Source organism: Pinus tabuliformis, chromosome Q, assembly GCF_031772625.1.
Source record: "Pinus tabuliformis cultivar Carrire ecotype Pingquan chromosome Q, CPIR1, whole genome shotgun sequence".
Lineage (NCBI taxonomy): Eukaryota > Viridiplantae > Streptophyta > Pinopsida > Pinales > Pinaceae > Pinus > Pinus tabuliformis.
In genome coordinates this window covers 439,550,920-439,572,461 of record NC_142296.1, presented here as the reverse complement: position 1 = coordinate 439,572,461, position 21,542 = coordinate 439,550,920, and the positions used below count along the sequence as shown (strand labels likewise).

The 21,542-nt window shown below is 33.1% G+C and overlaps 1 protein-coding gene across 2 annotated transcripts in view; it reads left to right on the top strand.

Moving 5' to 3' along the window:
- The first annotated feature begins 901 nt into the window (after positions 1 to 901).
- Positions 902 to 21,542, top strand: part of LOC149220103 (uncharacterized) — a 507,923-nt gene continuing 487,282 nt past the window's right edge. For both annotated transcript variants that reach the window (XM_089382726.1, XM_089382725.1), the window contains exon 1: positions 902 to 1,171. In XM_089382726.1, coding sequence (XP_089238852.1) covers positions 1,066 to 1,171 — 106 coding nt within the window. In that variant the 5' untranslated portion in view covers positions 902 to 1,065. The remainder of the gene's footprint in view (positions 1,172 to 21,542) is intronic.

The following is a 21,542-nucleotide window of genomic DNA, read 5'->3' as shown; positions in this document are numbered from 1 at the left end:
CCTTAAATTTACAAAAGTATAATTTTATGTACTAGTTTAAGTAGGTGAATGGCCTAGATATAGATGGGGATTTCCTTGTTGGAATTTTGTGTTTTTTTTCAAAAAAAATGAAACTAAGAGTGTTTAAATCATTTTTTTCAATTTTAGAAATAGATTTAGCACCTCTAAACCCCTAAAGCACCTAAAATTCTAAAACTTGACAATTGTAACTTGAATTTCCAAAAATTTCTTTGATTTCATTAAAATCATGCCCAAAAAACTATTCATCACTTATTTACACAACTTAATTTTATTGATAAAAAATAAAAAATTATATTTATTTACACTAAACTTAATTTTATTGATAAAAAATAATAAAGTTTAATACAGAATTTGAAAAAAAACATGGGAAACCTTCCGATCGTGTTTATTGAATTTTGTTTATTAAAAAACCTGAAAAGTTGCACTTTGACTTTATTTTTTATTAAATTTTTATAAGTTCTCACTTATTTTATTTCTTTTATACTTTTCTATGAATAAAGATTAACCACCCTGTGACATATTCTCCCACTGTAACTAACTAAACAAAAAAATATATATATTGCTGTTCATCCTAACCACTATTACGACTAACTTTACAAAAAAATAAATTTATGATTGATCCTGAACCATTATTGAGCTCCAACCCATGGCTATGGCTAGCTTTGGTTATTGGTTACTTGATGTTTACTGGTCAATTCCTGCTGCTAATTCCCGGAGAAACATCACTTCCCCAACTAGTACCCCGCATACTGGTCAATTCCTGCTGCTAATTCCCGGAAAAACATCACTTCCCCAACTAGTACCACGCATACTAAGGAGAGGTGGACCCTTCCTCACCAACTTTAGTAGACTGGAATCTGTAAGCTGCAATGCAGTAAGATTATTTGGCATTCTGCCCAACACATCGGCTCTGCACCTTCTTTATTTGAGCCAACCGCGCTTGAAAACCACCGAATAATGGCTTGCAGTCCTTTATTTTAAGCTCCCTTCAATTGTGTTAATTGCAGAGTATATTTGTATAGGCCTGTTAATCTATCATCAGCTATGAAGGAACAGCTACGGTACACTCTTGGAGCTCTAGCTCTTGGTCAGCTGGTTTCTCTCTGCGGGTCTGGGGGCAGCTTTGCATCTTCGGCATTGGCATACAAAGGTGCGCTGGTTTTTATTTCCTCTCAGAGACAGGATCATTTCAGTTCACTGCATTTTATTTCAAAATACTGTACAGAGAAATGATATAGTTTTAGTGGTTAATTATAGTTGTAATTAATACTCGTTTATATTCATTTAATTTTGGATTTATCATGTAGCTGGAGAGGGATTAAATTTTTTTAAATTCAATTTTTTTTAATTTTTGTGTTTAATTGTATTGTAGTTTTTTTTATCTATATAGTTATTTTCATTTTTGTTTTGGTTTGAATTTTTATTTTTTTTTCATTACTATTATTATTATATTGGAGAAATACATACTTACCCATCTTGTCGTACTGCGTTGTAGAATAGACAATGATGTTATAATTGATGGTTATACTGTTAAGATACTCTTTGCCAAAATACTTTAGAGAAAAATGATATGGTTTTAGTTTTATTATAGTTGTAATTAATATGACCTTATAGTTTATGGGTGCACTGTTAAGGAACTCTTTACCATTCAAATTTATTTATAATCAACAGAATTTTTACAAATTTTATATATATTTTTAACATTTTCACTTTTATCGAATAATAAATTATTTATATACATCTTAAATTTAACTGATCCAACGGACCTAATGTGCAAATTATTTTCAACTTCACCCAGTTTTCTCTTTAGCAGTTCTGCGATAGCAACTGAGATCAAATTTTGGAATATATCTGTTTGCAGACTGCTTGATTATATATACAACTGACCTCAAATTTGAGCAGATTTTGGAATAAATATATTTTCCAGTCTACTTGAATTTATGAACTGAAAATAGGTAGAAATACAGGCCTGGAAACTTTTTATGGTACGACCGGAAACTTATTTATGGAAACAACAATCGTGATCTTGGAAATCACGTGCGTGACGTCGGTTGTCAGAGTCGCATGCAAGCTTATTGGAGGGCACGTGTCACGATTATTCCGAACGTCCAATCTTGTTAGGTTTTTTTTTTCAATATATACGGATCCGTAAGGGGTTTAAGTTTAAGATTATTATTACCAGTATAAAGTTGTTGAAATACTTCAATAACGGTCATTTTCTATTTATTTTTTAAAAGCGGTTGAAAAGCGCTTTGAAGTTGGAAAATGATATTGATTTAAGTATTTTAACTACTCTCTTAATGTGGTTTGGTGTGGAAAATGGTATGATTTAAGTATTTTAATGACTTTATTAATGTGGTTGTGTTATTTGTGTGTGGAGAAGAGTAGTAAGCTATGGTTGTCTATGGTTAAATTTTTTTATGATTGAGGAGGAATTATTATAGTCAACATGTAATTGACCAAAGTCGTCCACATTTTTATAGTTGACTATGATAGATTATGATTAACTATTGTTCATCATCGTTGTTCATGTTTGATTATGGTTGACCATAGTTACCCATGGTTGATAATGGCCAACCAAGATTTATCATAGTCAACCATGGTCACCATACTTACTATGGTTGACCATGATTGACATAGTACCCCTATTAAACCTATGTCGTAGTCTAACTAGTCAGAGGAATTGCCCGAAAAGTTATGGAAATTCCGGTTATATTTAAAGAAAATCTGGCAAAGATTTTTGTAAATCCAAGTTATAGTTGTTAAACTTCAAAATTTTAGGTGTCCTAGACATTTTTGATGGTGTTGAATCCATTTCCACCATCAAAAACACGACTTAAACACTGCCTTTACAAGATTTTTTGAAATTTTTTTGCTCGGATTCCAACCACTTTTGGTCGTCCGGGCAATTCCTCCGCCTCGATAGACGACTCCTTAAACCTACTAAACCTAGTAAAATTAGGTCAACCTAGTGAACCTATGTTAACCTAATCAACTTGGGTTAGTCTAGTTGACTATGGTTGACTAGTTTATTGTGTTTGACCATGGTTGATTATAGTTGACCTAGTAAACATAGGTCAACCTAATAAACCTAGGTCAACCTAGTAAATCTAGTAAACTTAGGTAAACCTAGTAAACCTAATAAAATTAGGTCAACATAGTAAACCTAGGTTAACCTAGTAAACCTAATAACCTAGTAAACGTAGGTCAAACCTAGCAAGCGTAAGTCATCCTAGTAAATCTAGTAAATCTAGGTTAACTTAGTAAACCTATTAAACTATAGCCCAACCTAGTAAGCCTAGTAAACTTAGGTACACCTATTAAACTTATGTCAACCTAAATCAACTTAGTAAACCTAGGTCAACTTGGTAAACCTAGGAAACTTAGGTCAACCTAGTAAACCTTGTTTAAGTTAGTAAACCTAGCTCAACCTAGTAAATCTAGTAAACGTAATAAATGTAGGTTAATCTAATAAACGTAGGCCAACCTAGTAAACCTAATAAACCTTGGTTAACCTAACAAACATAGGTCAACCTAGTAAACCATGGTTAACTATGGTTAACTTCACAAACCTAGTAAACATAGATCAACCTTTTTAACCTAGGTCAACCTATTAAACCTAATAAGCCTAGGTCAATGTAATAAACCTAGTGAACCCAATAGACCTAATAAACTTAGGTCAACCTAATCAAGCTAGTAAACCAAAATCAACCTAGTAAACCTAGGTCAACGTAGTAAGCCTAATAAACCTAGTAAATCTAGGTCAACCAAGCAACCCTAGTGAACATAATAAACCTAGAAAACTTAGGTTAACCTAGTCAACCTGGTAAAACTAGGTCAACCTGGTAAACCTAGTGAAACTAGGTCAACATAGTATTCTTCGTACACCTAGGTCAACCTAGTAAACAGAGTACACCTAGGTCAACCTAATAAACCTAATAAACCTAGTAAATAAAGGTCAACCTATTAAACCTAGGTCAACCTAGTCAACTTAGTAAATCAAGCAAACCTATTAAACCTAATAAACCTAGATCGACCTAGTAAACCATCGAGCAAATGATAAATGTAGGTCTACCTAGTTTAACTTAGTAAACCTAGGTAAAACTAGCAAAACTGTTAAAACTAGTAAACCTAGGTCAACCTAGTAAACCATGGTTAAGCTAGTAAACCTAGTTCAACTTAGTAAATGTAGTAAATGTAAGTCAATAAACCTAGGTCAACTGAGTAAACGTAGTAACCCTCATAAATCTAATCAACATTAGTCAACCTAGTAAACATAGTAAACCTCATAAATCTAATCAACATTAGTTAACCTAGTAAACACAGTAGACCTAATAAGCCTAATAAACCTTTGTTAACCTAGAAAACATAGGTCAAACTAGTGAACTTACATCACCCTAGTAAAGTTAGTAAAGTGTGCTTGACCATGGTTGACCTCATAAACCTAGTAAAAATAGGTCAACCTAGTACACTTAGGTCAACCTAGTAGTGACTAGGTCAACATTATAAACCTAGGTCAACCTAGTAAGCCTAGTAAACCTATTAAACCTAGTAAATCTAGGTCAACCTAGTAAACCCAGTAAATGTAGATCACCCTAATAAACTTAGGTCAACCTAGTTAATCTCGTAAGCCTAGGTCCACCAAGTATAAATTTACTAAACCTAGTGAACGTAGGTCAAATTAGTAAACATAGATCAACCTAGTAAATCTAGTAAACTTAATAAATGTAAGTCAACCTAATAAACTTAGGTCAATCGAATAAACATAGTAAACTTAATAAACCTAATAAACTTTGGTCAACCTTATCAACTTAGTAAACCTTGGTCAACCTAATAAACTTAGTAAACCTAGTCAACCAGAAAACATTAGTAAACATAATCAACCTCGTAAATCTAGTAAACCTAAGTCAACTTAGTAAACCTAGTAAACCTATAACCCTAATAAGCTTAGGTCAACTTAGTAACCCTAGGTCAACCTAGTAAATTTAATAAACCTAAGTCAAGCTAGTAAACCTGGCAAACATAGGTCTACCTAGTAAACCTAGGTCGGATTCTGGTGACATTTATTGTTTGTCAAATTAAAATGGCATTTGTTGTTCATCAAAGTGCAATGTCATTTTTTCTTTATAAATTTGAAATGTTTTTGTTTGTCACATTTCAATTTCATCACATTGTGACATGGTTTGTTGACGGTCACATTATAACATTGTTTGTTGTTCATCACATTTCAATGCCATTTCTTCTATTTCAAATTACAACATTTTTTCTTGCTCATTACATTGTGATGTCATTATTTTTTCCAATTACAACGTTGTTTATTGTTTGCCACATGGCGACTTTGTTTGTTATTTATCACATTGTGACATTGTTTGTTGCTTTTCACATTGCGATGTTATTTGTTGTTTCTTGCATTGGGAAAAATATTAAAGTTGATTCCCAGGGTGACTATGGTTCACCATGGCACCTGTGTTGACTATGGTTGACCATGTTAACTAGATATCCAACCATAGTCAACCATAGGTGACATGTGTTTATGTATAGACTAGCCTAGATCCATCTTAACCCCGGATCTATCAAGTGTCGAGAGGGATCAAGTCTCTTTTGGGATCACATTTCTTGAGATATAAACCTCATTTTAAGTTGGATCCATCTCTCCCTCTCTCTCCTCTCTCTCTCTCTCTTCCCTCATGCTTTACTCTCCTCCCTCCCTCTCTCCTTATCTCTCCCAACTCCTCTCTCTTTTCCTTCCTCTCTTCCCTTTCTTTCCCAACTCCTTCTATCTCTCCCCACATATCTCTCTCTATGCTCCAATTGTATCATTGTCTCCCTCTCCCTTTCCTTCTCTCTCCCCCCCTCTCCCCCTCTATCTTTATGTCTCCCTCTCTCTCTTCCCTTTCTCCTCTTCTTCTCTTTGTCTTACCTCCTTTGCTCTCTCCCTCTCTCTCGATCTCTCCCATGTCACTCCCTCTCTCTCTACCTCTATATCTTTATGTATTTTTTCTTCCTTCCCTCTCTCTCCCTCCCTCTCTCCTCCCCATCACTCTCTCTCTCTCCCTCCCTCTCTCCTCCCCATCACTCTCCCCCCCCACCCTAACCAATCCATCCATATGATGGAGAATTTTCACTCTATGCAATCAATGCTATAGGTAATGTCTAAAATATTATACATTTTAATTTTTTATTGTGAAATGTGTTAATGTTTAAATTTATGTATTATTAATGTCTTGTCAATGTGTTAATATGTAGATTAATGTGTAGGATCCTTAGGGAAATTTTGAGGTCTAAAATGGGTCTCCTAAAAAAAATGTACAATCAAAATAAACTTTATAAGAACCAATAAGATGCAAGATGGTGATGTCAACCATGGGCGATGTTCACCATTTTTGGAGTAAAAAAGTAAAAAGATTAAAAAATGATAAAATGATAAAACTACTTTTTCAACTTATTTCCCTAAGGTTTTACTCAAATTTCAAGTGGGAGTACTCGTTGGATGCAAAATTTGATTCCTCATCCAAGGAGTACCCATGTTGAATACTTTCGATAGACCCTGTTACACGAAAAATGAGAAATACATTTTTCATGTATTTCTCATTTTTCATGTAGCAGGGTCCATCGAAAGTATGCAACATGGGTACTCCTTGGATGAGGAATCAAATTTTGCATCCAACGAGTACTCCCACTCGAAATTTGAGTAAAACCTTAGGGAGATAAGTTGAAAATACGAGTTGAAATTTTCTTTTCTTTTCTTTTTTACCTCTAAAATTTGATGATGTAATGTAATCTTATTTTATTATTTTCACTATTATTTTATAATTTCCTTAGGAGACCCATTTTAGACCTCAAAATTCCCTAATGAAGGCGTAAATTAATGTATTATTAATATCCATGATTATTGGTTTGTCCACGTTTTAAGATTTTGTTTCGTAAAACGATGCATGGTTATGCATGATTTTTTGTTTGTCACATTGTGATGTTGATTATTTGTTTTGCACATTGCTACAATGATTTTGTGTTTGTCATATTGCGACATTGATTTTTTGTTTGTCATGTTATGACATTGATTCTTGTTTGATACATTGTGATGTTGATATTTATTTGTCACATTGTGATGTCAATTTTTGAACATGATTCTCTATGGTTGACTATGGGTGAACATTAATGACCATGGTTTTCAATGTTTAACTAGAAATGAATATGGTTGACCATATTCACTATGGGTGACCATGTTAAATATGGATGATCATGGTGACCATAGTTGACCATAGTTGAGCTAGTTTGACTATGATTGAATATGGTTTCACTATTGAAAAAAGTTATAAAAGTTATATTAAAAAAACTTAATTAGTGAATATAGTAAAGTTATATTAAAGTTATTAAAGTTAAATTTATTAATCGTAAAGACTATATTAACATCTATGTTGATGTTGGCTATGGGCATGATGCTTATGGTTAACTGTGGGTTAACTATAGGTATGTTGGGCATGATGTATTTGGTTAATTATAGACATGTTGAACATAATACATATCATTAATCATGGTTGAACATTATGTCCATGTTAACTATGGTTGACCACATCAATCGTGATTAACACATGCTAATGTATATGTTATTATATTAATTTATAACATGATATCTTAATGTGTAAATTAATAAACTACTAATTTATTATTACGTGTAGATAGAAGTATTATTAATTTGTTAATATATAGATTAATATGTTAATATATAATTATGAATGTCCTATTATAAATTTATTAAGATTTAAAATATATTCTAAAGTTATTAATATTATTAATAACATTCTTAAATTTCATTAACAAATCTCTATATTATTAATAACCCTTAAATCTTTTTATTAAAATTTATTAATAAAAAATATTTTTTAATAAATTTATACAATAATAAATTTACAAATATTATTAAATCATTAACGAATATTTATACAAATTTATATTCAAAATTTTTAAACAAAAATAATATCACGGGTAACACTTATCATTAAAATGGGCCCATAGTGTGCCCTAAATTTATATTCAAATTTGTTAAACAAAATTATATTACATGTAACATTCATAATTAAAATGAGGTTGGAATATACCCTAAAATTTATTTTACTTGGTTAAGAGCTCATCTTCCTCAGACATAAGGAAATAGGTTAACGACCCACAACTTAGAGGCATTTCGCAGGGGTGAAAGCTCGCCTTCTTACGGACCACCAACAAGTAATTCCAGGAGGCATGGTTTCATTTGAATAACAATACTGAATTAGCTTACATTCACATATAATAACTAAAGATGGATGTCCCTACCACTAATTTGATAACTAAATTATAATATTTTTTCCCGCTACAAAAATACTTCTAATTAAAATATAAATATTTTCCTTTTCCAAAAAACTATCTTTAAAAACATCTATAAACTATATTTTTTTTAACACATGTTTTTATTTAATAAAAATAAAAATATTAAAATTAATATATAAAAAATGATTAAATATTAAAAATCAAATTTTAAAAACAAGCGAACAATGCTTTATATGAGAATGGCTAATATATCCACACAAACCCAAATTCTTAGAGTCACTAAATTAATCATGATGTACCTAAATAAATCGAACACGCAGAAATCCAACCATTCATAAATCTAAATCACATTATCTCAACATTACTAAAATGACAACATACCGCAATTTATAAATGATTAATTCCTTAAGGAGCTTGATTTGCATTTTTTAAAGATCTGGAGGGTTGATCCGTAATTTCTTTGCGATCAAGTGTTTGTTGTTTGCATTTTTGATATCCATATGATATATGATGGGTTGATAAGGATGTTTTAAATTTTTTTATAAAGGAAAAAACAACTTTTTTTTCATTAAAAATCAAAGAAGTTATATAATCATATCGTTTAATTTATATGGTCTAGAAATTAATAATAGTTTATTTTGACTAGTCTTAATTTATGTCACAAAGTTTAGCAGATTTCATCTTTGAAGTTCAAAATTTGGCGAACTTAAATAAAATAAGATTTAGAGAATCTCATCAAACCTCGTAACCTTTGACCAAGTTTATAGCTCAAGCTCATGACTTCATATTGCAAGTCAAGCTAGTAATATATCTTTGCAATTTCCAAATTTATGATAGCATTTTTTATTTTTATTGACAATGATTTCTTACAATTTTATGTTATATTTCAATTTAAAGTGTGTGTGTGTGTGTGTGTATATATATATATATATATATATAGAGAGAGAGAGAGAGAGTGACCTAATGGCGAACCTCATCTGAACGTCATCAAAAAATTCAAACTCAAACTGAACCAAATCATTGTCGAACCCGAACTTGAACCTGAATCATGTGACTTAGGTCCTTAAAATAAGCATTGTTCTCAATAGAAACAAAAAGCAACCTAAAGAATTCGCAAAAGTCCCTAATCAACGATACAGGAAAGATAGTCTTAGACAAAAAGAAGAGCAAATGTAGCGACAGAGACAAGGAGCACTGAGGCCATCCTCGTGGGAAAAAACAGGAGAGAAATAGATCAGAACAACATCTGGAACCTGCATAAGTTGTGATTAAAGAAACCAAAAAGAAAAGCTCTACCTCTTAGAAAGTAAAGGCTCCAGACCCACTTACAGAGTCGTCAACAATGAAAGAGTAGTTGATTACCCTCGACAGAGTTGTTCAACCTCTTTTGGAGAGAGAGTTGGCCAACGTATTTTGTTCACGATAAACATGGGTGAAGGAGATGTTCTTGAAGGACCCCATCAATGCTCTGATTTGTTGCATCTAATGGAATAAAGAGGGTGTCTCAAAAGAGGAGTGACCCTGCGCCCATTCAATAATAGATTTGGAATCTCCGACAATCTCATTCTCTTCAATTGTCAACCAAGACGCACACCTCAGAACTCCACACAGAGAAACCATCTTTGCTCTGTTGTTGGAACCATCTCCCGCACTCCAATAGATATAATAATGTTTGACATTATGCATCACAATGTTAGCCCCGCGCCCGCAAACTCCCTCTAAGGAGGCGCCATCAAAAAATCCAACCGAGGATATCAGGTCGATTTCCTTATAGACATAGGTCCTTCTAGGTGGCTTAAGTAACCATGGACCAGACTCCTGAAAGTAAGCAGTGATCTTCATGCATGTAAGCCTCACCTTTGGGGTTGTATGTTCGAAAATAGAGGCATTCTTGGTCCTCCAGATCCCCAAAAAATATATAAGGGGAGCATCCTGTAAGCTTTATGGTTAGACATTTTAATTAACATGGTCACATCCTTGTTTATTTATACATTATTGCATTTCGCATTGACCAAGTAGCGAGCCAACATATCATCAACATATCATTTTTTTTGGGAAATTGAAGTTTATTAGGGAGAAAAACAAACCCTCCACCCAACCACCTAAACAAGGAAGTGTTGACGTCAATTCTCAGACATAAAAGAATACACAATAAGAATATTATAGTTATTTAATAGCTATGATGACATTATAGCAATTATATCATAATTACTCTATTTCTTAATTTTAAGGAAATTACTCTATTGATTGTTTACTATCTTTCATTTTTTTTTTATTTTGACATATATCAAAATCTAAAATACAAACATCTTTTATTCCTATTATAACTTTTTATCACCTTACCTATTTTTAGAAAAAATTGTATGCTACACTAGTAAAGAAAGAGATCAATAAATATATATATATATATATATATATATATATATATATATATATATATATATATATATATATATATATATATATATATATATATATTTTGTTGACTATCTTTAATATTTTTTTTTTTAACATATATCAAAATCTAAAATACAAACATCTTTTATTCCTATTATAACTTTTTTAAAAAGTTGTATGCTACACTAGTAAAGAAAGAGATCAACGATCCAAAAATATTATTGTTTGGTTATGTTGAATCTCTCATACCCTACACTAATGCATAGCCTTATAATTTCAAGGATATAATGACTTCCATATAAAAAATTAAAATAAAAACAGTAAAATAATTAATTAAAAAAAAAACGTTATAAATTTTAAAAAATAGTTGTGCACAAGAATAATGCATTCTCTACAATTTTAATTTCTTTTAAAGGAATATCCATCATTTAGGTACTCAGCATTTGTATAATGGGAACATATGCAGTATGTTTTGCATGAAAACTAGTATAGTATATCAGTATTTAAAAATAATAATAAAAATAAAATAACATAAAAATTCGCAGTCATAAAAAACCTTTTAATAAAATTATATTTTCAAAAAATGTTGTTGGCTACAAAACATCCATCACTAGTAGCAAGCGAGGATCGCCTGAAAACAAGTACCAATTAAATTCACTCTCATTTGGGGTGATGATATTCACTTGTATGTGGGCCCGGCTGCCACCAAAAGGGTTGGATTTAATTTAAATATCTATTTGATTGAAAATATCTTATCTAAGGCTTTAAAATATGCTATTTGTATTATATATTCTAACTATAAGAAATACTTCATCGAATTAATATATCCTAGATAGTTAGGAGAACATGTATGATAATTTTCAAATCAATAGTTAATTAAAAATTCTCATACATATTCTTGTATCCAATATAAAATATCAATTGAATAAATAAACAAATCGTGAAAAGAATTTCACAAAGATAATTAATATGAAAATTTTACAACTTACAAAAATGTAGATTATACTATATCACATTCACACTGAAGATTTATCCAAAGATATATGGCATTCAATTTTCACTAAAAGCCTAATAAAAATATAAAAATCTTCAAATGCAAAAGGATTTTTAGTCTCTCACAAGAATTCTTGTTGATAAGTATTCCTAATAGTGAAAACTCTTACCACCAAACAAAACCCCTCTCTTTCTCTCGATAAAAGTATACAAGACGAGAATATCCATGTTTAATGGGTTTCAGTGTAAACCCTAGTTGTTGCATTCACCTATATGACCTTTCTAGTCATGGTAGCCTATGTTACCGAGGGGAGAGGCCCTCCTTAATATCTATATCCAGACATGCTAACATCTCTAGACAAAATTGTAACACAATCTCCTCTTGGCCTTGTTAAGAATATTGATGAACTATTAGTTATCCCTTTACCACCAAAATCTCGTAAGATGGAAAACACTATGGAAAGTAAGGGTTACATCAAGTAGTTCACTATACTATGGTCTTCTCCCAAGTTATGGTAGTACAGGTGGTAACATGGGTTCAAAAATATTAGGAACCCTTAGCTCAAGGAAGGATATCCTTTTAGTTCTGTGGGCATGGTTATTTTGCTTTTCTCTTTTAGAACAAGGAGAACCAAGATTTTATTTTTTAGTGTGGACCATATTTTCATGGAGTTCAAGGCATTTACTTGAACCATTAGACCCCATATTTCAACCAAGAAAATGATATCTCCTCATTTATTTTAGTCTAGGTACATCTCCCTCATCTCCCACTTCATTACGGGAATGATCAATCCTTGAAATCCATTGGTAATGTTTTAGGTAGATGCATAAACTACACAATTCCTAAAGACTATATCTTTTCCTATGCTTGTATCTCCATTGTAGTAGACATGGAAAAAATCTAGGGGAATGGAAGCATATACATTATGTATACTATGAAAAATTATCATTTAAATGTCGATATTTTCGCAAGTTTGGGCATTTTGCAAGAACATGTCCTAAGCTTTTCCCTCCAGAAAAGGATGTGCTAGTGAACATAAATCAATGGCAGATAGTGAAGAGGAGAATGGATAGAAATCGCTCAGTTGAACGTAGCTCAAGTTCGTCCCCATGTCTCCAGAAAAAACCCCCATCCAAAGTCTATGGCATTGAACCCCCCATAGATCAATCGAAACAGTAATATCACCCTCTTGAAAGTCAAGGAAATGAAGAAGCGACTTGAACAAGAGAAAAATATATGGATGCATCCATGAAAGGAAATCAATGAGAAAATTAACTTATTTTTCTTCATACTCATGATAGCTTTGGAGCCCTAGAATATTTCGAAGACCCTCAAGTACCTATGAATCCTCATTATTTTTCTCAATTCGGAGCTAGAGCTAGCAATGCCCCTCTCTTATGTAATTTTATTTTATCCTCTCCTTCCCCCACTTGTAGTTTGTATACCTCCTTAATCCCCCCCTTAGGTACAAACCCAAATATCCCTTGGGTATTCTTTAACTTAGGGGAAGACAAAGCTACAAATCGGTCCAAGCACAGGGGTCACCCTTCAAATATAGAATCTAAGGAGAATTTTGAAGAAACGGATAAACATTTGGGCAAGAAAAAAGTCCCGAAAACATTTGGTTACTATAGGAAGTCAATTGTGGTCAACTAAAATTCGAAATGAAGAATCATTGCATGATGAATTACATTTTGAAGTTTGGAAAAGAAAATCTATATTGTGAAGCTATTAAAGAAACTGGAAATGTGAATCCTTGGACACTCTGATTGAATTTCAAGAAGTTATGAAGAGATAGTGTTGAACATGACTTTGCAATCGATAGTTGATTGAAGCATTGATGTTCTATGTGAACAACTTGAGTGGATTCATGATTGAGTTGCTTCATACACATTGAGTTGTCGTCGAGCACCCTTTGAGATATTTGCATGGGACGATCAATTTTTGGTCTGAGATATTCTTCCTATGATATGTGACTGCATGGATGTATTGATGTTGTTTGGGATTGTTATTGATAAGATGAACACATCTGGGTGCTGCCTTAGTATGAGATCTGCCATGATATTTTTGGATGAGAAGTTTGTAGCTTTAAGCATGACCGAGGTTGAGTACGATGTTGTTGGCATGGCTAGCTGTGAGGCAATTTGAAGAAGCTCTTTGGAGAGTTGTTTGAGTAGGTTCTAGATATGACAGGGATACATTGTGATAATAATGATTGGGATTTGATTGGAAGAGAATCACATATATAGCTGAGAGTAAGATACCTTCATATATTGAGACAGTGCTGATATATGAGACAAGGTTAGGCTTGTGGTTTCTATATAGGAGGATGAATAAGGTATCCTTTTTTGTTATATATTTTTGGTCTAATATAATATTCGATTAGATGTCCTATATGAACATGAGACTGTTGCTATTGAGACATGATGATTGAACTCTTTAGTGAGTTGTTCAAGTTGATACCATAGATGAGCACGATGATATGTTTCTGATCTACAGAGAGTAGGATTAATCGAGAACACTGAGCCAACTCTTCCCCTAGTCTGAGCTCCCAGGGTTAGGAATTGAGATGGAAGGCTCCTAGGGTTGAGGGATCTTTGGACAATAGGGTCGTAGATGTTTTATCCCCTATCTGTCACCCATAGGGTCGGAGATGCTAGATCCCCTATCTTAGTCTATGCAAATTATACCCCAATTAGCATCATACACACAAGTTGGGTATGTTGGGAATATCGCTCCCTATCTGGCCAACAGGTTGAGAGAGTGCTTGGAGGTATACAACCCAAGCTAATTATGATGCAGGTGTTATACCACATGACTATTGAGTTTCATTGTTGGGAAGATTGGTTGGACATAGAATGGTTGTGATCCTTACCTCATATAGCAAGTGGTATCTCACCCATTGATTGCATCATGGGATGGTTGTGATCCTTGCTTAGTAAGTGGTATCTCACCCATTGCTTGACATGGGGTGAGAGTGTCTCGTAGGATGTTACACTATCATGGACATGAGGTTAGAGTGTTCAATAGGACCTTCATCATTGTCATTGGTTTCCGGGTTGAGATGTGCTCCCTAATGTGGTTCGAGGTTGGGTAGGGCTCCTAATGACAAGCTCTCTGATGTTTCTCGGGTGGTAGCTTTGGGCTTCCATTGGCAGTGATTCTAAGTAGTAGCAGTGGCTCCCCGATGGATAGAGGGTGGTAGCTTAGGCTCCCCTCCCATATCAAATTCTTCTTCTTTTAGATTCGAGAATGTTAAGTAAATGAGCAGAGACAAACAAGAGATTTGCAGAGATGAGAAAATAGGAGCGGTGACAACATTTGATGACGAGATACTTGAGACAGGATATGATTTGATGACAGGACACTTGCAATGATTGCATGATGTAGTTTTAATTTCTTCCTAGCTAGGAGGGAGTGTTAATTTGGCAACTCAGTGACAAATTCCAACCATGGGGTGAAATTCCTTTTTTGAGAGGACCAGTTTTGACTATTGAAGCGCTCAATTTGAACAAGGGACAATATATTTTCGAATTAAGCATATTTGATCAAGTTGGCCCTAAATAAAATTGGACTCCCTTGGAAGGCTATAAATATAAGTCAAGTGATCCTGATTTGGACAATCATCATGAAGCATTCTTCTATTCTCTTCCTTATTTTTGGCTCGCACAAGTCTGAGGCAGGTTGGCAGAGAATTGGTTCGCACGAAGGTGAAATTGTAGGGTTTGAAGTTCGCATCTATGTTTTAGGGTTTTGACTGTCTCAACTGTAGGTTTTCCACGGTGAATTCTTGGTTGCATCCGCGCACTAGTCGGCTCGTTCGTGTGGATGAAGCCTTTCAGCGGCATGCACAACACATCTTCCCTAAGGTTGGAAAGTAGTGTTTGTTTTTCGTCAATTTCCACAGTTGACCGCAGATGACTGAAGTTGACTACAGTCTGGTGAAGTGACATCTGATTAGTACTTTTGTTGGAATCGTCTTTTGGATCTTGTTAGATTGATTTTGTTAGGATCATCTTCATGGATATTGTTTAGTTGATGTTGTTGGATAGTTGTATGGATGAAGATATGGATCATTGTACTCTCTTTTGCTAAATCATTCAATGACAATCTAATAAGAAGAAGAATTTGAAAGGGTTTTCCCCGTAGTGGGCTTTTCCCTAGTCTCTGACCAATCCTGGTGTCTCTATGTGTGAATGATTTTCTTCTATTGTTCCTTTATGTTCCGCTACATTGATGATGATGTTGTTCTTTCTATATAATTGCATATGTTGTTGAATAATGTTGTAAATCTGAATAATGATATGATGCTATGGGGTGAATTTAATATGAAAATGTTGAAATGCAATTATCAAAGCAAAGAACAATATAGCCCTAAGAAAAATTAACACAAAAGACTTGGCCTATGGCACATAATAGCTAAAATGGATAGATTCCTTATTCATCACACTTTTTTAATTGGTTCTCATATAGTATATTCAAGAATAATTCCTTGATCTACCTTTGATCATCATTCAATCAGTTTGGAAATGTAGGAACTACAAAAATATTGTCCTATCCTTTCAAAGTTAATTCCACTCTAGATTCAAGAAAGGACATAATGGAGGCTTTAAAATGGGATTGGAATGCTATGTTCATCAACTTACCTCTAGGAAAAAAAAGATTAAGCTTACTAAATCCACTATGAAAAATTGGACAAAAAAAATCTGCATTCCTCCCAAACAAGAAATTACATCCTACAAATAAAACTTGGCAAGCATTTACTAATAGTTAGACTAAGAATAAATTACCTTCCAACTTCTCCATCTTGAAAGAGAAACTTATATATCCTATCAAAAATCCATTCAAAAAAATTAAATAGAATGGAGGTTAAAATCAAGAAGTCTATGGTTTTCTACAAGAAAGAAGAATACTAATTACTTCCATAAGTAAGAAAAAGCCAAGAAGTGGAAAAACAATGGTATGTCCATCAGATTAGTAGAATATCAATTACTTAATGACTTCATTGATATAAAAAAGAACTTGGTTTCCATTTTGAGGACCTTTATTCAACCCCCCAAATCTCAATCGAGGAGATACATTGGAGATGCTAGAGCACATTCTTGGTCTAATAACCACTATGAACAATGACTCCCTTATGAAAGAAATTGAGGAAAGTGATGTTAGAAATGTAGTTTGGAATCTCAAGTTGGATAAATCCATGGGTCCATGTGTGTTTACCATCAGTGTTTTCATATTTACTAGTATCTTATCAAATTTGATCTAATTAGAAAGTTGAGATATGTCCACAAATCCTTTAGAATCGAAGGATCCATAAATTCCACTTTTCTAGTTCAGTTCCTAAAGAAGTAAAAAAATCTTTTTTCTCCTCCATGGCCATATCCCTTTGCAATGTATCCTATAATATTCTTACAAAAATCATTGCTAATCATTTAAAACTTCTCCTTCCAAGAATTATTTTAGAAAAGAAAGGGGGATTTCTTTCAAATAGGAAACTTTTGGACAACATTGTGGTAGTGTAGGAGGTCATTCACTCAAGAGAGACAAGAGGGAACAAAGGCATGACAATAAAAATAGATATACTCAATGCCTTTGACAGGGGAAACCATTCTTTACTTTTTCAAGTCTTAAACAAAATTGGATTTTGCTTTAAGTTTATTTGTTTGATCAAAGCTTGTATTAGTAGCCCTTAGATTTTTCCAGTAAGGAATGGTAAACCCTCCTATTTTTTCGATGTTCAAATATGGATAAGGCAAGGATTCCCGCTCTCCCCAATTCTATACATCATAATGGTGAATTCCTTGAGTAGGAAATTGGAAATTCAAAGATTAATAGGGCCTATTCCAGGAATAAAGATAGTTCAAGGAGTCAAAAGAGTCAATCACTAACAGTTTGTTGATGATATGATCCTTCTTAAAGGAGCTTCAATCATCATGATCACCAAATTTAAGAAAGTGTTAGATTTTTTTCTCATGGTCCCAAAAGGAAAAATCAACAAGAACGAGTCTCAAATATATGGATGGAATGTAAGTAAACATGTTTTGAGCTCCATTGCAAGAATTTTATCATTACCATTTAAAGATGAATGGGGTTTTATTTATTTATTTTGGGTTCCTTATTAGTTTTCAGTCTTTCTCCTATTAGTTAGTAGGCTAGTTCTATTGAAAGTAGTTTTATTAGCTCTTATAATCCTCCAATTATATTCTTTATCAAGTCCTTCTGGTATTCAAGATAAAACTTTCAAATAACTTTCATCTTAGGAAATCCTCTCGAAATAAATTTCATCTTGTTAATTGGGCCATATTTAAAGATCTACCAATTGTTGGTGCACTGGGAATAAAGGATCCTCATTTAGTAAATTTAGCATTGGGGGGTGGAGGGGGAATCCTAAAGAAATATTTCAAAGTTCCATGGAAGAGATTTGTATATCTCCCACGATTAGACAATCCTAGTTCTTCAATTTGGTGAATGCTCAAGGTTGTTATTCCTATTATCAAATACAATATTTCTTGGACACTTGGAAATGGGAAACATATTGATATTTGGATGGGCAACATTATGGGTAAATCCCCTTACCCCCCCACCCAACAATTTGAAATCGGAATCCCTTAGTCGCCTCAAATAATGGCTCAATAGAACTGGAAAAAAGTATCTTCTGGATATATCAATTTTGGATTCAACATGTGCATGGTGTGGTTGGAAAGTTGGCAACCCCCCGGATGGTTAATCACTTCAGCTACCTCTTTGAATTTTCTTTATTCAGTAGTGCACCCAAATATATTAATATAAAGGACAACCACTATTGGGGAATTCATAAATATACACTAAAAGCGGGACATTATTGGTAACTAGCTTAAATAGGTAATTTTGATATCTAAGACATTTTGTGAAGGAAAATTAGGTTCAACAACACTCCTCCAAAATTTAATTTCTTTTGTTGGACATTAGCCCATGGGAAAATTCTAACACTGAGAATTTAATTAAAAGATGCACATAAGGTCCTTCAAGATGAGAACTTTTTATTGTATCCTTTGAGACAATAAAGAACCTATTCCTAGAATGTCAATTTGCAAAACAAGTTTGGAATTGTATTTACTTATTTATTTTTAAAAAATGCTCCACAAATTTATTCCACCAAGAAGCTAGAGAGGCCATTCTGTAAATTAGCATCATCAATATTGTGGTTCATTTTAGGGTAAGCCAAATTTCTAGAAATTCTGGATGAAAATCCCAATTTTTTCTAATTTGGAGGATATGGTTGGCTTGTAATAAAGTTATCTTCGAGCAATTTTTCTTTCTTCCTGAGCATGTAGCTAATAAAGCTCTAAATTTTCAATTGGAATACTTCTATCATGACCTGTTTCTTTGGGATGATCCTTTACTAGATAGCACTAAGTAGACTTGGTGGCTTCATTCGGCCAAACTGAACCTTCCTTCATATATGGTATCCCCTACTTTTCCAACCAAATCATGCTGACATCTTCAATTGGATCCTAATGAATTTAATAAATGGTGGATATCACAAGATTACCACATTCTATTCTTTGATGGATATTTGAAAGGTAATCTTGGGGATGCAAGTGTGAAGAGGGGGTTATTTCACCTTGAAGGAAGAATTGAAGGATAATATGCATGGAAACTAGGAGTTCTTTCCAACAATTTATCAAAGGCATGTGCTCTTTTATAGGGCATTATCCTATCTCATACATTTCGTGGGATAGAATATTCTTGATCTTGGGGACTCATTTATCATCTTGAGACACTTGCATTTTGGAACAAAGGCCAAATATCTTAGACTAGAAGCCATTCTTAGCAGAATCAAAACATTTGTCAAACAAATGAACGACAAGATTGAATGGTTCCATGCGTGATGACATAACAAGAGATTTCCCGACTCCCAAGCCAATTTGGCCACTTAATTAGGAAATTTAAAAATATTGTTTTTAGTTAATGGGAAACTTGTCAACCATCCAATACCTTAAATCTGAACATACACCAAGTGTCATGTTGATGAGGACCAATGAGGGTACACGAACAATTATAATTCTACATAAGAAGTTAGATATGCAATTTCATATTCACTTCTCACCATTATGTTATGTATCACTGTCACATGAGGTAATAATCCTCTCTATCTCTTGACATGTAGAGGTTGTGGTATATATCAACCTCTGCTCATGAAAAATTTTGTGACAGGAAACTTGGCCATACACTCTCCACTTAGTTGCTTAGAGCTATATGTTTTAAGGAGTTAATACGGGGTTTCTACCCCTGCTAGTGCGATATGGTAGAGCTAGTTGTAGGGATCCTAGTTGGAAGAAATAGGAATGTGGTCACTATGGACTATAGGGAAATATGTGTAACTTGGAATTCCTTGCATTAACATGACATGACAATAAAGAAATCGAAAGAGAACCTAGAATATGCCATGGAATAATTATTGACAATGGTAGAAGGCATCTTGGACTCTAGATGGAAATTCCTTATGAGTATTTTGCACCAGAAGTATTAATTGGATATAATTGAGCAGGTGTTCCCCAAGATTATTAATTCAAGCTAGTTAACAATGCAACCTCCTGGGAAATTTCCTCTATTCATTGGATTGATGTCTCTGGGTCTCAATGTAGAAGCTCCCTCTCCCTCAGTTCAAAATGGTTAGACTCAAGCTAACAAGGCCACACCTCCTAATAGCATGCCTTTCTCTCACAAATAGCACTGTGACTTTTTTCTGTTTTTTGAGGGTCCCAATCTTTTCATATATGGTAAATCTTTATAAGAATGTGTATTTTGGATGGTTTTGGAATTATAAATCATGAATGCAAATATATTGTAGCTCCTTGGAACTATAGGGATTATCTACTTATGTAACCCATCTATGTGCATTTTCCATGGTATTTTATATAAATAAAATCTACTAGTTTTCGTAAAAAAAGAAAAGGAAAAAATATACAAGAAATATACAAAGGATTTCTGACTCTTCTTGCCTTTCAGCTTGGTACACATACACAAGCCTAATCTTAGATGTCCCGACCTCTTCACAAGAAAGTATATCCCCTCCTCCATTGAAAGAGTTTTCTTTTAAACTAATCTATCACTTAGTATATTCGTTCAAATTCTTGAAACTTTTTGTTACAATAGTCTCAATTTTCCAACTCATATTTCACAATAATTTAATGAGAATCATTTGGAAAATCATATGGTTATTCCTTTCTATCAATATTATTGACACATGTCTTTTCTTCTGTTAAAGTAATTTCTTGTTGTATAATAAAATAAAATTTGTTATGCATGTTATTGTGTTTGATTTATGATGTCGCAAGTGTATTGTCCCTTATTTATCAATAAGTAGATACCTTCATTTTCATTTGTCCAATTCACCCTTTATTCTCTCACTCTACCTATACTCCTGGTCTTTATGACTATTTCTCCTATCTATAAATCTATAAAAGTTAAACAAAACAATATTGCCAATATGCTTGTCAAAAATTATTTCGAAGTAGACAATCCAAGTAATTTTATTACAACAATCAAAATTAAAATTATTAGTAATCAATTTGTTTCCATGATTTGTCCTTTGAAAAATGTACTTGGTTCAAATTAGTCTTTAGAGTAATTGAACCTGAACTTCACAATAGAGGGAAAATGTGATGTTCGTCTGACAAGTGGCTTGCCATTTTCTACTTGCATAATTGTGGAGGTTTATTAATCACACTAGTTGGATTAAATGAAAAAAAGAGGTTTATAATGATTTGCAAACATAAGATATTTCATGTGAGACATAACATATAATATAGTTGATAGTATAATTAATATTATTTTGACCTCG